The 13927-nt window shown below is 44.3% G+C and overlaps 1 protein-coding gene across 1 annotated transcript in view; it reads right to left on the bottom strand.

The window, feature by feature from the left end:
• Positions 1 to 13927, bottom strand: part of slc35f1 (solute carrier family 35 member F1) — a gene marked incomplete at both ends in the record, with an annotated part of 131260 nt that overhangs the window by 18036 nt on the left and 99297 nt on the right. The window contains 5 exons of the mRNA XM_084149449.1: positions 629 to 783; positions 4019 to 4071; positions 6195 to 6351; positions 7620 to 7779; positions 11993 to 12120. Of these exons, the coding sequence (XP_084005575.1) occupies positions 629 to 783; positions 4019 to 4071; positions 6195 to 6351; positions 7620 to 7779; positions 11993 to 12120 (653 nt within the window). The remainder of the gene's footprint in view (positions 1 to 628; positions 784 to 4018; positions 4072 to 6194; positions 6352 to 7619; positions 7780 to 11992; positions 12121 to 13927) is intronic.

Raw genomic sequence — 13927 nt, 5'->3', positions numbered from 1 at the left:
GGGCTTTATTTATTGTAAGGCGTGACGAATGGCCAGTGTTTTGGTGGTCTAGCTGCTTTAACAGTAATGATGGCGATCAGCCCACCCAGCCGGACGGGACGTAGGAAGATGAAGGCCCACATTGTAGCCCAACCACCCTGGCACGCTGCCCTCACTGACTCTCATCGTCCTCCTTTTCATCTTCCCAAATGACATCGATGCTCTGCAGAAATACACGCTGGTCCTCTCTGATGAACTGAATAGCCTTTCAGTGCAGCGTGAAAGCTGTGATCGATCACTAGCTCACAGCACGGAGAGAAAAAGCAAACCAAGAAAATGTCCAAACGATTGGCGAAAAACCGAAGGCAATATGTGGAATAGGATTGTCTAAGATAATAGCGATGCACAATCCCTTACAATCTGAATAATTATGATAGATGAAATACTTTGAGGGCAAATCATTTCTATTTGTTCTACCACACAATTAAAAGAGAGAAGGCTTACTTAACATTCTCTCACAGTAAACTCTGCTTCACCTAAATCTCATTTTATCAGAGCTGCAGCAGTAAGAGATGATTATCTGCACAGGAGAATGGATGCTGGAGGCTTGTGGAAAAGGTGTGTGTGTGCGCGTGTGTGTAGCACTCACCTTGTACTGGAACAGTAAGAGGCCACAGAACAGACTATAGAGGTCAGCGGTCAGCAGAGAGAGGTTGACCGACGCGGCGCTGCTCCTTTTGATAACCACGGGCATGAAGCTGTACAGGCCAAACATGCAGGCACTGAAGCCGATGTAGAGCAACCCTGGGGAAGGCCACACACACACAGACACACAGAACATGATGAGTGACAGAGCCGCAGGGACAGAGACTGGACTATAATAATTAACTGCACAGTGCTCTCTAGAATACCAACTAGCCAGCTAGATATCATTCACCTGTCTGTCTATCAAGGGTTGCATAGAAGTGTTTTCTCCTTGTGATCATGCAAGGACAGAAGGACCTTTATGACAGAGTAGAGAGGGGCTCATCGTCCCCATTCATCTTCCCCATTTCCATATTACCCGTGCAGTGATTTGTCCAATTATCTAACATTTTATTGGATCCTGTGACATTCTTCCTGCATACCAAACGGATTAATCTCTCGTGGGCAGATTCTGCTTGTAGACCGAATAATCTGTCGGGATTGAATGGGCTGCGCGCGGTAACGAGCAGCATTTGTTCAGTTTTGGGGGGTTTGGCTAAGAGTTTCCTTTTGCGAGGGTGGAGACTTTGTTTTTGCCGGAACTCTCATTTCCTAACACGTATAGACACAGAAGTTAATCACGCAGCTGACCAAATTACGCAAGATTTTACTGCTGTTTTAACCAAGATTACAAACTGATATAAATGGGAATTTAGTCATGTCAGCATTTCCTCATTTACCAATCTTTCACCAAAAACATATATACTTTTTTAAAGGGGAAGGAGAATACCGTTAAATATATATGTCAGGTCACTGTGAAGGTCAATAACAGTGAAACGACAGACATTAAGGAAGAAGTGGGCATCTGAGACAGAAGATGTCGACACAATGACCGACATATCAGAGAGAAGGTGGTCATATAGCGGACGAAGGACATTCTGATAATCTTTTGTCCTGCAGAAACACGGTAATAGGATTTAGTGTTGAAATATAATTACATTCTCATCTAGTTTCAGGATCGGCTTTTTGAAAGACAACTTTTACTGCCTCAGATGAAATGACAACACAGACAGGCAACGGTAATTTGTCTCAAAACTAAACGTAAATAGCATTTATCTGTCAGATTCTGCTCTCAGGCCTTTGCTGCAAATGTCATTTCCAACTACCTCATTCCACTAAAATAAATCAGGATCCTATTCAATCGCTTTTCATTGTCATAGAGTCATTACATATCAGGAGATTTGTCCTCAGGAGAGACAACAAAAATATCCACTTGTTTATCTGTAGAGAGAAAGTACTGAAGGACAGCTGACTACTGATCAGGTGGGCATTGGATACATTTAAACACTGTTTAAATGCAGTGAAGATTACTAGTCCTAATCTGCATGCTCTGGTTTAGTGCATGAATTCATGACCGTCCCAAGCTACTGCATGTAACAGGATAAGACTATTTTTACCAAAACAAAGGTCTCCATTGAAGACCAGGAATTCTCACTGTATTCAGCATTATTTTTATTCCGATCCACTCAAAAAGATATATGCCATTTTCTGTAAGGCCAAACACAGAGACTTCCTAACCCTGTAAGTTTGATTTGACTTGACTTCCTCACAGGCTCACATGGTTTTCTCCAGGCGCTGTTGGTAGTTGGTGGAATAGCTGAACAGAAGGCCTCATGAGTTATTCAAATGCCTTGTTTACTTTGTCTGGCAGCATACCAGAGAGCAATATGGCCGGCACCTGCTTTCCTTAACTAAGTTGAAGTGTATCTCTGGGCTAAGTTTTAATGGTGTAGTAGTATGAGACTCTGCTTTTAGAAACACATCTGAATGCCATGAATATTCAAATCCCTGTTATTAGGAAGGATGAACTACTGTATATTTGTATGAGAGTTAATGACTACCACCCGAAGAGCATCTTTGAACTATTTTCTGCCTTTGTTTTTGGCTTTCCTATGATCAATAACTGGTTATTAAGAGTAGAAAAAAACCACAACTGTGGTAAGCTTGAGGATGGAAGAAACAACAATTGATCCCACTAAGTCTTTGGAGGACGCTCACAATCCTACATTTTACATGACCAAGTCCTCATTATTTTTCTAGGGCAAAGCAATCTTGGCTGAGGAGATCCCTCCTTCTGGCGCCCGCTGTGTTGCTCGCCATGGCAGTGACAGATAATGGCGTGCCCCTCAAGCCACCGCAGACTGGCTAATGCCTGTGACAAGCCAGAATCTCCTGGGACGCTACCCAAACCCCGCTATTGGCACCACACGTTCCTCGCTTGCTCAATCAAAATAAAGTGGGTAAATCCAAGTGGATTAAGGACCTAGTCACTTGCTTTGGCTTTGGAGAGCGGCGAATTGCACGTCACAAATTGGGCTCCTGTATCAGTGTAAATGAAAATCGGGCATCTTCATGGGCTACTATATATTTACATTTTAGTCATTTAGCAGACACTCTTATCCAGAGCGACTTACAGTTAGTGAATACATATTTTTTTTATACTGGCCCCCCGTGGGAATCGAACCCACAACCCTGGCGTTGCAAACGCCATGCTCTATCAACTGAGCTACATCCCTGCCGGCCATTCCCTCCCCTACCCTGGACGACGCTGGGCCAATTGTGCGCCGCCCATGAGTCTCCCGGTTGCGGCCGGCTGCGACAGAGCCTGGATTCGAACCAGGATCTCTAGTGGCACAGTTAGCACTGCGATGCAGTGCCTTAGACCACTGCGCCACTCAGGAGACAATATATCATGCTGTCTTGATCGTTTATCGTATTTGAAATATTCAGTGACCAGTTAATTGAAAATCAGTCACCTTAATGGGCTACTACATACTGTAATGTAGCACCCTCTCTGGCTTGTTTGTTGCAAATGAAATATTAAGTGAACCGTCCTTGTTTTAAGCAAATAAAGTGCATCCATATATCAGTTAGAGGACACCTTCATCTCCTACCTGTAATTCATGCGGCACAACAAAATGTTCGTAAAAGTTGACACCATCCCTTAGCCGGCATGTACATTTTGACTATACAGCGACGGCCCATCCATCTTAGCTCAGGGCCCCATCTCCTCGCCCCCCCTACTTCATTTGCAGAGTGATCTTCCAGTGACACCCCTTACAGCCTAACTGATTGTGTGAGCAGGATCTGACACAGCAGGGGAGGGGAGGAGGAGGTGTGGGAGGGCATCTCTGCTAGACAGGGCAATCAATTCCCACTCTGCCATTGTTTAATCATCCCTGTATCACCCGCTGCCTTCCTGCCAATCCCCCCCCCCCCACACACACACAAACACGGGCTGCTAACCAACGGTGTGAGAGAGAGCAGCATGTAAATCCCAGTAACAGTAGCTTACCTATCTGCCAGTCCCAGGGCACCCTTAACAGCTCCTTGTGTTCCATGATGGCCCTGGAACAGAAAGAAAAAAACGATTCCCGTCAGCCAGAGGTGAGCTTTGTGAGATAGGGAATACAACAGAGTGACTGTTGGAGGGAGGAAAGTAAGACAGGAGGATCATAAGCAAGTCTCTTGACAGAAAAGCTCGGTTTTGACAGCTGAGCACCTGTGGTTCTGATGAGTCAGTGACAAATCAATCCAAGCAGAGCGAGGGGGGGTTTAACTCTCTGACCCTACAGAATAGATCCTGGGAATTCTATTGACGGAATCCTCTGACTCCAGAGGGGCACTAACAATAGAAACAACATGGTAGACCATTTTCCCTCCATCACCCCCCCTCCGTTCCAGACAAGAGGAATGGAAAACAATCCACCCAGGTCTCACTCTGTGACATCTCTGTGAAAAGCATCATTGACAAGGCGGTGCTGACGTGTTACCAAGGTTACGGTCTCGTCTGGTGCTCCCGTGTTTAAAATTAACATCAGCGAGAGACAGAAACAGAGACAGGTCCCCACGCTCCCACTGTCTTCCCCGGTCGGGATAATTTCATACATATAACAAGTGGATAAATACGTGGAGGGAAGACAGGCGATGTCTCATAACTAGGGTATTTTATCATTCCTCTTTAAGCCTCAGAATGAGCTCATTAAAAAGTAGTCAAACTGAACAAAAATATAAACGCAACATGCAACAATTTCAAAGATTTTATTGAGTTACAGTTTATATTAGGAAATCAGTCAATTGAAATAAATTCATTAGGCCCTAATCTATGAATTTCACATGACTGGGAATACAGATATGCATCTGTTGGTCACAGACACCTTTAAAGAAAGGTAAGGGCGTGGATCAGAAAACAGGTGAGTATCTGGTGTGACCACCATTGCAGCGCGACATCTCCTTCGCATGGAGTTAATCAGGCTTGTGGCCTGTGGAACGTTGTCCCACTCCTCTTCAATGGCTTCAATCTTGGCAAAGGAGAAATGCTCACTAACAGGGATGCAAACACATTTGTGCACAAAATTTTAGAGAAATAAGCTTTTTGCGCGTACAGAACATTTCTGGGATCTTTTATTTCAGTTCATGAAACATAGGACCAATACTTCACGTTGCGTTTATATTTTTCTTCAGTACAGTATTTATTATGTTGTCTGGGTAGAGTTTGTGTATTAGAGTGTATGTATGTTTTAGCTGTTTGTTTTTTATCTGATTTTACAGCTCGCTTGAGTTACTTGGTTTGGAAGAGAGTTCCATGTAGTCATGGCCCTATGTAGTACTGTGCGTTTCCCAGAGTCTGTTTTGGACTTAGGGACTGTGAAGAGACCCCTGGTGGCATGTCTTGTGGGGTATGTATGGGTGTCTGAGCTAAGTGTTAGCTGTTTGAACAGACAGTTTTGTGCTTTCAACATGTCAATACCTCTCACAAAGACAAGTAGTGATGCAGTCAATCTCTCCTCTAGTTTGAGCCAGGAGAGATTGACATGCATGTTACTGATATTAGCCTTCCATGTACATTTAAGGGCTAGCCATGCTGCTCTGTTCTGGGCCAACTGTAATTTGCCAATGTCCTTCTTAATGGCACTAGAAGCGCTGTAGAAAGAAAAGTAGATAATATGACTGCATGGGGCTGCTAGCGAAGCCATCATCTGATCTGGAGAGAGAAAGGCTGAATACTATAGAGCATGCTGGTGGGTGTAAATGTTAAATATGGGGCATGTCTTTTGAGATATACTGTAATTAGCTGGCACCAATGGCTGTATCAGCTGGCAAATGCCACATAACGTATAAACGAGGTTCACTTTAGGTTTCCAGCTGGCTAATGTGCTGTATATGTTAGTGTGTTGGAGCAAACATAATGTAGCATCACAGTTCTCAGTTCCAACTGGCTGCTCTTGTGGTGTTGGTAGAAAGGGATACTGTCTTCAGTATAGTATAGATGAGGCTGGACACACCAGACCTGAGTTCAAATATTATTTGCTTTAGCCTGCCTGGAGTGCCTGATTGGCTGGGTGTGCCATTATGGGACTATTCTATTGGTTCTATTTAGCCAGACAAGCTCAATGAAGCACAGCTTAAGTATTTGAAATCATTTCCAATATACATTTTAACCCAGGTCTGACACACACACAAACACTCACAGTTGAATGCCGCTGAAGAAGGAGCCAAACAGTCCCATCATACCCAGGAACTCCACCCTACTCATGTTCTTAACGATGAACTCCTCACACACATTAGAGATGCCGTACAGCGTGGCCCCTCCCAGCACCAGCAGGTCCCCCAGGAGCTTATGGTCCCCTATAGAGAGTGAGAGAGAGAGAGAGAGAGAGAGAGAGAGAGAGAGAGAGAGAGAGAGAGAGAGAGAGAGAGAGAGGGAGGGGGGAGGGGGGGGGGGGGATTAGAAGAGCACAATGTTCCAATATCCTGTCATACATTTACATTTAAATTTACGTCATTTAGCAGACGCTCTTATCCAGAGCGACTTACTGTATGAAAGAGCCATTAGTTATCCATGACAAATAGATTATCCTATGAAACCCTCACCAGTAATATCAGACTAAGTGGCTATCCTATGAGAAAAAATATATATGACAATGAGGCAGTGAAAGACATTTGGTGTTTAAGAGGTACAGAAAGCAACTGGGCTTGAGTTAATATATTGAGTAAATTTAGGATTTTTACATTTTAACAGAAGAAAGAGTTTCATTGATTAATTAATCTTCTTACTGTTCACTTTACTGTGTTTAAAATAACTATTTTCACTATTTTAAGCAACATTATTGTGTAGCTGGTAAGACAAATAGGCATTATTGATTGGAACCTGACACCAAACAATTGCATTGTTCCTTTATTCCTACATGCTTAGTGCATACTGTATGCTGCAATGGGTTTCAGTAAGGTATGTATAAACTGTACCCAATCAAACAAAGATCTTACAGATGCTTAGCACATGCTTGAAGATTTTAAAATAATCTCACTATAATGTAACTATTCTGTCAATCATGAGACAGAAACACAACTACAGCCGTGTGTTTTCAACAAAACTCTAAACTCTTCGGATCCAGAACACGTAATATGATTTGGATCGTAACATTTATTATTCATATTGAACCAAAATGCAATATATCTATCTAAATCTTGTTGAGCTGGGGAAATCAAGGGGTACTTAATGCAATAGTGAGAGGGGGAGGCTGTCCATGGATGTGTAAGGCAAACCACACCAGGGACTAACACCGGGGATCTGACTCGGTTATTACTGAAGGTACTGTGAGGTGTGAACACAATGAGACCGTGATGGTGAACTGCACAGTGAGAACACTGTCTGTGTGTTGGAGGAGATGAGGGTGTTTGTGTGAAGGACACAGCAGACTCCACAATAGCAATTAAAATATGTTTAAAGCTAAAGCTCTTCAATGAGTCAGAGCTGTACACATTTGAGTCTTTGTAAAAGCTCAATTAATGTAGGAATTCAGATAATTCAATAACACTGTGTTAATGACCCATGGGGAAGTAAGGGTATTCTGTGTGTGTGTGTGTGTGTGTGTGTTTGTGTGTGTGTGTGTTACCTAGGCCCTGTTGTCTTCCCACCAGGACGTCTGTCCCCACCATTAAGCCAATGCCCAGCAGACACACCCCGACGCCCACAAAGTGCACGGCCTTGTACCTCACCAGCAGGAAGAACCAGGACAGCAGCAGCACCACAGGGATGGTGAAACAGTCTAAGAGCTGACAGACAGAGCGGAGAGATACAGGGTTAGAACGGACACACTGAACTCTAGTTCATAGAGACACACAGAGAAAATAGTTGAAATGGAGTTCTAAGATACTGTACACCACATAGACAAAAGACACACCTAGATACCAGAGATGGTATCACAGCACCCACCACAGTCCTGGGGTGACACATAGGACAGCGGGGACACACGGTACTATAGAGGACGAGGTCAGAGGACAGTCCAACACTAATGGTGATGAGAGAGAATGAAGATGGCGAATTAGGGGTGATGGAGGGTGGCGTGTCAGGGAGGAGAAGGGGCCATGCGGGAGGGAGGAGAGGAAGGTTTATGATCGCCTAGGGGACCATCAGGCCTCCATTCCGGGAAGCCTCTCTGGCACTTAGTGGTAGCACTATGGGCTCACCCTCTGGGAAAGGTAGTGCACAGGAGAATGAGGGGCTAACTGCAGGACAGCAAAATGGCCCCCCATTCCTGTTCACAGTGGCTCTCCTGGCAGCTCACAACATCGATGTATGCAATGAATGTTCTGACACCAAAGACAACCATGGCATAATAATGTGTGGTTTTATCGATGTGTAAACGACAGCCCAGTATGTCTCACTCTCTCCTCTCTCATCAGGCCAGTGTGTTTCTGCCTAATGGAAGGCTTTTTCACCGCTTGGTTATATAAACCTGTCTGTTACTGTAGTGTAGTGTGCCCTTGAGCGAGAGAGAGTGGAGAGAGAGAAAGAGGAGGGAGGGAACGAGAGGGAAAATCACAGAGAGCAGGAGAGAGAAAAATAATGAAAGAGAGGGGAGAAGGAAGAGAGGAAAAGGAGCAAGAGAGAGAGAGAGAACAAGAGAGAGAGAAAGAGGGAAGTGGAGCAAGATAAATAAATAAACAGTGTGGAGTAACGATAACCATGAGAGAACCCTGAAAGTGAGTGAGTGATTGAGGTTGAGTTCTGTGTTCACTCTCACCTGTTCTCTCAGTGCTATCTGGGGAACAGCTCTGGCATTAACCTGACAACATTTACAGTGAATTACTGGAAAAATAATAGACCTGACATACCAGCAAACTAATGAAACCAATACAATTATCACAGGTCCTATGAGGTTTAGCCAAGTGAGGAGAAAGAATTATTCGATTTATTCAGTCCTAATAAGACTCTGCTTAACTCTGCCGAATAAATCTTCAACTAATTCCTTCGTTTTACAGTGGTTTGTCCCCAGGATCGCGGCTGGCTACCTGCATATCTTGAAATGGAGGACTGTGAGTAGCACACCCACAAGTGCTATCTATACCCATTATCACAACTTTGCTAAATGACTAAAATGTAAAATGTAGCAATTGAGATAATGTCCATTCAGATGTAGGATCTTAATTTGATCACTCTTCTGGCTAGCAGGAAATGCAAACGTAGTGTATTTGAGGTTTAAAAAGGCTTTTTAATTTCCACTTGGAAATGTCATACTTGATTTGCCCACATAATAATTCACATTTCCTGTTGCTGCAGGATTCTTTTCCTGCTGTAGCAAACTGGCTCAAATAAAGATCCTACATCTGTAGCTGCCTGTTGTAACGTGTTGATGAAGAGGAGCTTTCCCCGGATGTGCCCAGCCAGACACCATGACCATTCATAACAACTAATAATTTCCCCTTAATTGGAAAGTATTTTATAACACCAATTGAGCCCTGTGTAGCTCAGTTGGTAGAGCATGGCGCTTGCAACGCCAGGGTTGTGGGTTCGATTCCCATGGGGGGCCAGTATGAAAAATTTAAAATAAATGTATGCGCTCACTAACTGGATAAGAGCGTCTGCTAAAATGTAAAACAAATCTTATGCCCAGTTCTCTTCATGCCTGCATATTAATATTGATGAGGCATTGTCTAACCTTGTTATAGTTTACATAAAACTGTTGAGAATTGGTATGCCTATTTCTCTCCTCCACCCTCCCAAAGGAATCAGTCAGTGAAAGCCAATTCAACTAAATAGCAACATCCCCTGCACAGAGGAACAAGAGGAGAATATGACTTGGCCTTAGAGTGAGAGAGTCCATTGATCAAGTCTCCAACTAACAACCAAACTTACTTCATTTGAGTTCACTTGACCTGAGCTGCTCTCTAAATATCATACAAACTTGCACAGCAGACCTCGAGAAATATCAATTTATTTTCAAAAATTACTGAGGAGTCCCAGTTTGAGTTATAGCTGTTTACTGAGTCAATATTTACTGTGATTCCATGAGCACCCCTTCCTCTGAATGTTTAATCACCTCGCCATATGCTCAGGCTGGGTTTACTTTGGAGAGAGAGCTGCTGCTGTACAATGCTACTCTCAAATATCTCTGTCTCAGCAATGTGGAAGAGAGTCACCCTATCACTCTCGTCACCGCCCGACCTAGTCACTCAGTGACAGTCACACCATGTGGATAGATCCATCGCTGTGTAAACAGTAGCTGCAGGCCACTTGTGTACTTGTCACATCATTGCGTTGGGCTGACTCTGGGTCAGCAGGGCATGGAGGTACTGATCAACTCGTCACTGCGTCATCCAGCCTGTCTGTCTGTCTGTCTGTCTGTCTGTCTGTCTGTCTGTCTGTCTGTCACAGGGCCAGACCACAGGGGAATGAGGTCTGTCTGTCTGTCTGTCACAGGGCCAGACCACAGGGGAATGAGGTCTGTCTGTCTGTCTGTATTTCTGTCACAGGGCCAGACCACAGGGGAATGAGGTATGTCTGTCTGTCACAGGGCCAGACCACAGGGGAATGAGGTATGTCTGTCTGTCTGTCACAGGGCCAGACCACAGGGGAATGGGAATGAGGTCTGTCTGTCTGTCACAGGGCCAGACGACAGGGGAATGAGGTCTGTCTGTCTGTCAGTCACAGGGCCAGACCACAGGGAAACGAGGTCTGTCTGTCAGTCACAGGGCCAGACCACAGGGGAATGAGGTCTGGCTGTCAGTCACAGGGCCAGACCACAGGGGAATGGGGTCTGTCTGTCTGTCTGTCTGTCACAGGGCCAAACCACAGGGGAATGAGGGGATTCTGGTACCTTTTACACTTCCCCTACTTTATTTCAACAGAACAGTCAGCCCTCCACCCCACTGGCCCTGACACTCCCACTCCCCCTGCTTCAGCCCAGAGCAGGACTCAGGCCCAGGCCATGGATTATCTCTCTCTGCCGTGAGACAGCGGTGCCGTGCCGGTCATCGATTCCACTTCCTGAAATAACGGTGAGGCGGAACAGTCTCGAGTGGCGGCCGGGGGATGATGTGAGCTGAGCGTTATCTGACGGATATATACCCTGACACTCCATCTGTTTTCTGTCTGGCTGAGTAGAGGCAGAGGCCCACGAGCCGACAGTAGGCACATTTACATGGTTCCCTCCCTACTTGCAAATGGAAAACAACAAATCTCCACTATGATCTGAAGAGGGAATTGATCTATTTGTTGCTGATACCTCATATTCTCAGGCTATCATACACTTGACGAATGAAAATGACACTGCAACAAGCTGTATAGACTACTGTCAAACTACTCAACTAATATGGTTGCAGTACAGCATGTACACCACAAGTGCTATCTATACCCATTATCACAACTTTGTTTATCACAACTTTGCAGTTGGCACTGATCTAATTTCTCCTCTCTAATTCTCTCTGAGTGTGAGAGGCCTGTATGTTGGAGGAACTAGAAGTGTCCTGGTTAGCTAGTGGAGTGTTAATGGTACCGTCTGTTCCTGTTCAGCCCTAACTGACTACACTGAGAGGAGAGAGTTTAGGGGCCTGATTTATTACTAGAGAGGGGATACCGACACACTCCACACCATCTGTTTCCCCAAATCTCTGCAGCCACGGGGCCCCTGGAATTGATCCTGAGTCCTACCTGGGCTCTGGAGGAGTGGAGGAAAATGCCAGATTCAGGTGAGACTAGAGGAAATGGAGAGGATCTGAGTGGATCTGAGTAAGGCTCCTTTGGCACTAAGCACATTTGAATGAAGATGAACTGACACATGGGATGAGAGTCAGCCAGTGTACCTTTAATTAGCCATCTTATTATGTAGACTCAACAAAGGTCACTGCTGTATTACTGTCTTATGCCTGTTCAGTGGCCAGTCAAGGGAACGTCTAGGGACAGGCTTGTACCTACACATGCACCCATGCACCCCTGCGCACATACACGCACACCTATGGGTCACGTGATAAATGAAAACAGACTCACCTGTACGCTGGTTAGTGTGGTGTATTGGTAGGCTTTGATAACCAGGTAGTTAGCCTCGATGTCTATCAATCCCAGAATCATGTACTTCCACCATCGCCTTTTCAGTATTGCCAGTAAATTCTCCTCACCTGTGAAGAAAATAAGAGAGTTAGTTCTAAAAACGTCTGTTCCCACAGGAAATATAACTGTGCTCATGAGATGTTGTGGGTGGATATAATTGTCATTGTCTAGGGATAAGTGCGTATAAGCTCCTTATAAGCCTTAACATAATGAAACTACCGTATATAAGATTTCCCTTTCAGCTTCAGTGTGTGGCTAACATTTCAAATTAATTAGAAGACAGATACAAAGAGGGAAGCAATTAACATGACAAAACAAACAGATAAACAAAACCACACATGAGAGAAGTCAGCCTTTCCCAGAGGATCATGGGAGGAAAAAACGTTTCTGCAATCTCAAGAGAACAATGCAGTCACCGGCTAGCTAGTTATTTGTTTTCAATTAAACCCAGTTTCTATACAGCTAGCATTATGTGCAGTAATCTCTTAGCACAACAAGCCCAACATGAGAGTGTTCTAAAATGGCCGCCTTTCTTTATGACCATAATTGGCGAAAGAAAGCTCTCTAGGATCAGAGTGTGGGTAGAGAGAGAAAGAAAGTAAGGCAGGAGAGGAGGAATAATTGGAGACAACAAAGAAGTGCGTGCAGACTTTCAGCCCAACAACATTTCAAGAGGAGCGCGTGGGAGGCGTTCAAAAGGTAATTATTTTCAGCCTCAAAAACATCAAACTGTCAAACACAGGTTGGTGGGGTTATTACTACGGCAGCTATAGTGTTGTACACTGATACCTTTAGAACAATGATACATCTAAGCTAACTCTCTGTCTTTGTAAAACAAATTGAAATAATTCCCATACTTGAATAATTACAAAAACATGTAACAGATGCACTGAAGGAAATTGTCTAATTACCCTGCATTTGCATATTGACAGTCTTTCTAAGCACACAAAAATACGCCACCAGTTATGCAGCTGCCTAGAGTGAACACAAGTGTAGGACGAACAGAAACATTTGTAGGGAAATTGTTCAAAATGGCTTCCATTTCTTGACTGGAGGAAGTTTAGTATTAAGTATTTTATTAGGATCCCCATTAGCAGCAGCTACTCTTCCTATGGTCCACAGGAGTGCAGAGTGCAGTGCATTGATGGGGAGCCGTTTCCTTTCCCAGACTCTGATGGTTCTGTGCTCTACTAGCTAACAACCATATTCACTGATTTCCACTGGGACGTGTTCTAGCTAAAAAAAAAAAAACACTGGGTACGGGTCACACAGCACAGCAAACATTACCCACCCAGCCTGCCTGCCAGCCAGCCAGCCAGCCAGCCAGCCAGCCAGCCAGCTAGCCTGCCACTGTTCACAGAGAAAGGTAAATATTTCCTAAAGATACAGTTGTATTTACTTAGCTATATGTCTGTGTCTAAGCGTCCATCTCCAAGAGCAGGTTATCTGTTAGGTTAAACAGGCATGTCATTGTATGGTCTTTCTCTATCAATCTCCTTATACCTAGACAGTGTAAAGTCAGTGAGGAATAGGTTTATCTTTTACCATTCCTCTCTACGACAAAGCTATAAAGATAAACAATCTACATATATTCTAAAGCATTACTGTTACTGTACCTCACATATCTACAGTAAGGATCCAAGTTCACATGTTGAGCTCAGATTCACTCAAGCAGCAGCATCATGAAAAAGCTTGTCCTCCCCGCAGCCGGCCGAAAACATAATCAACAGGAGGAAAAATCCATTAAAAAAGCAATCAAACACCTCTTATTAGAGCCAAGTGTCTCTAAGCATGGTATTATCACAGCTTGCCTGGCCCTCACACACTTTATTTGCTCGTTGGGTCAGTATTCCACTGCCATTTCCTTCATTTCAG

Source organism: Coregonus lavaretus (genome assembly GCF_964263955.1).
Source record: "Coregonus lavaretus genome assembly, chromosome: 31".
In the NCBI taxonomy this organism is placed as follows: domain Eukaryota; kingdom Metazoa; phylum Chordata; class Actinopteri; order Salmoniformes; family Salmonidae; genus Coregonus; species Coregonus lavaretus.
The sequence above is the reverse complement of the archived record's forward strand: the minus strand, read 5'-3'. Positions and strand labels throughout refer to the sequence as shown.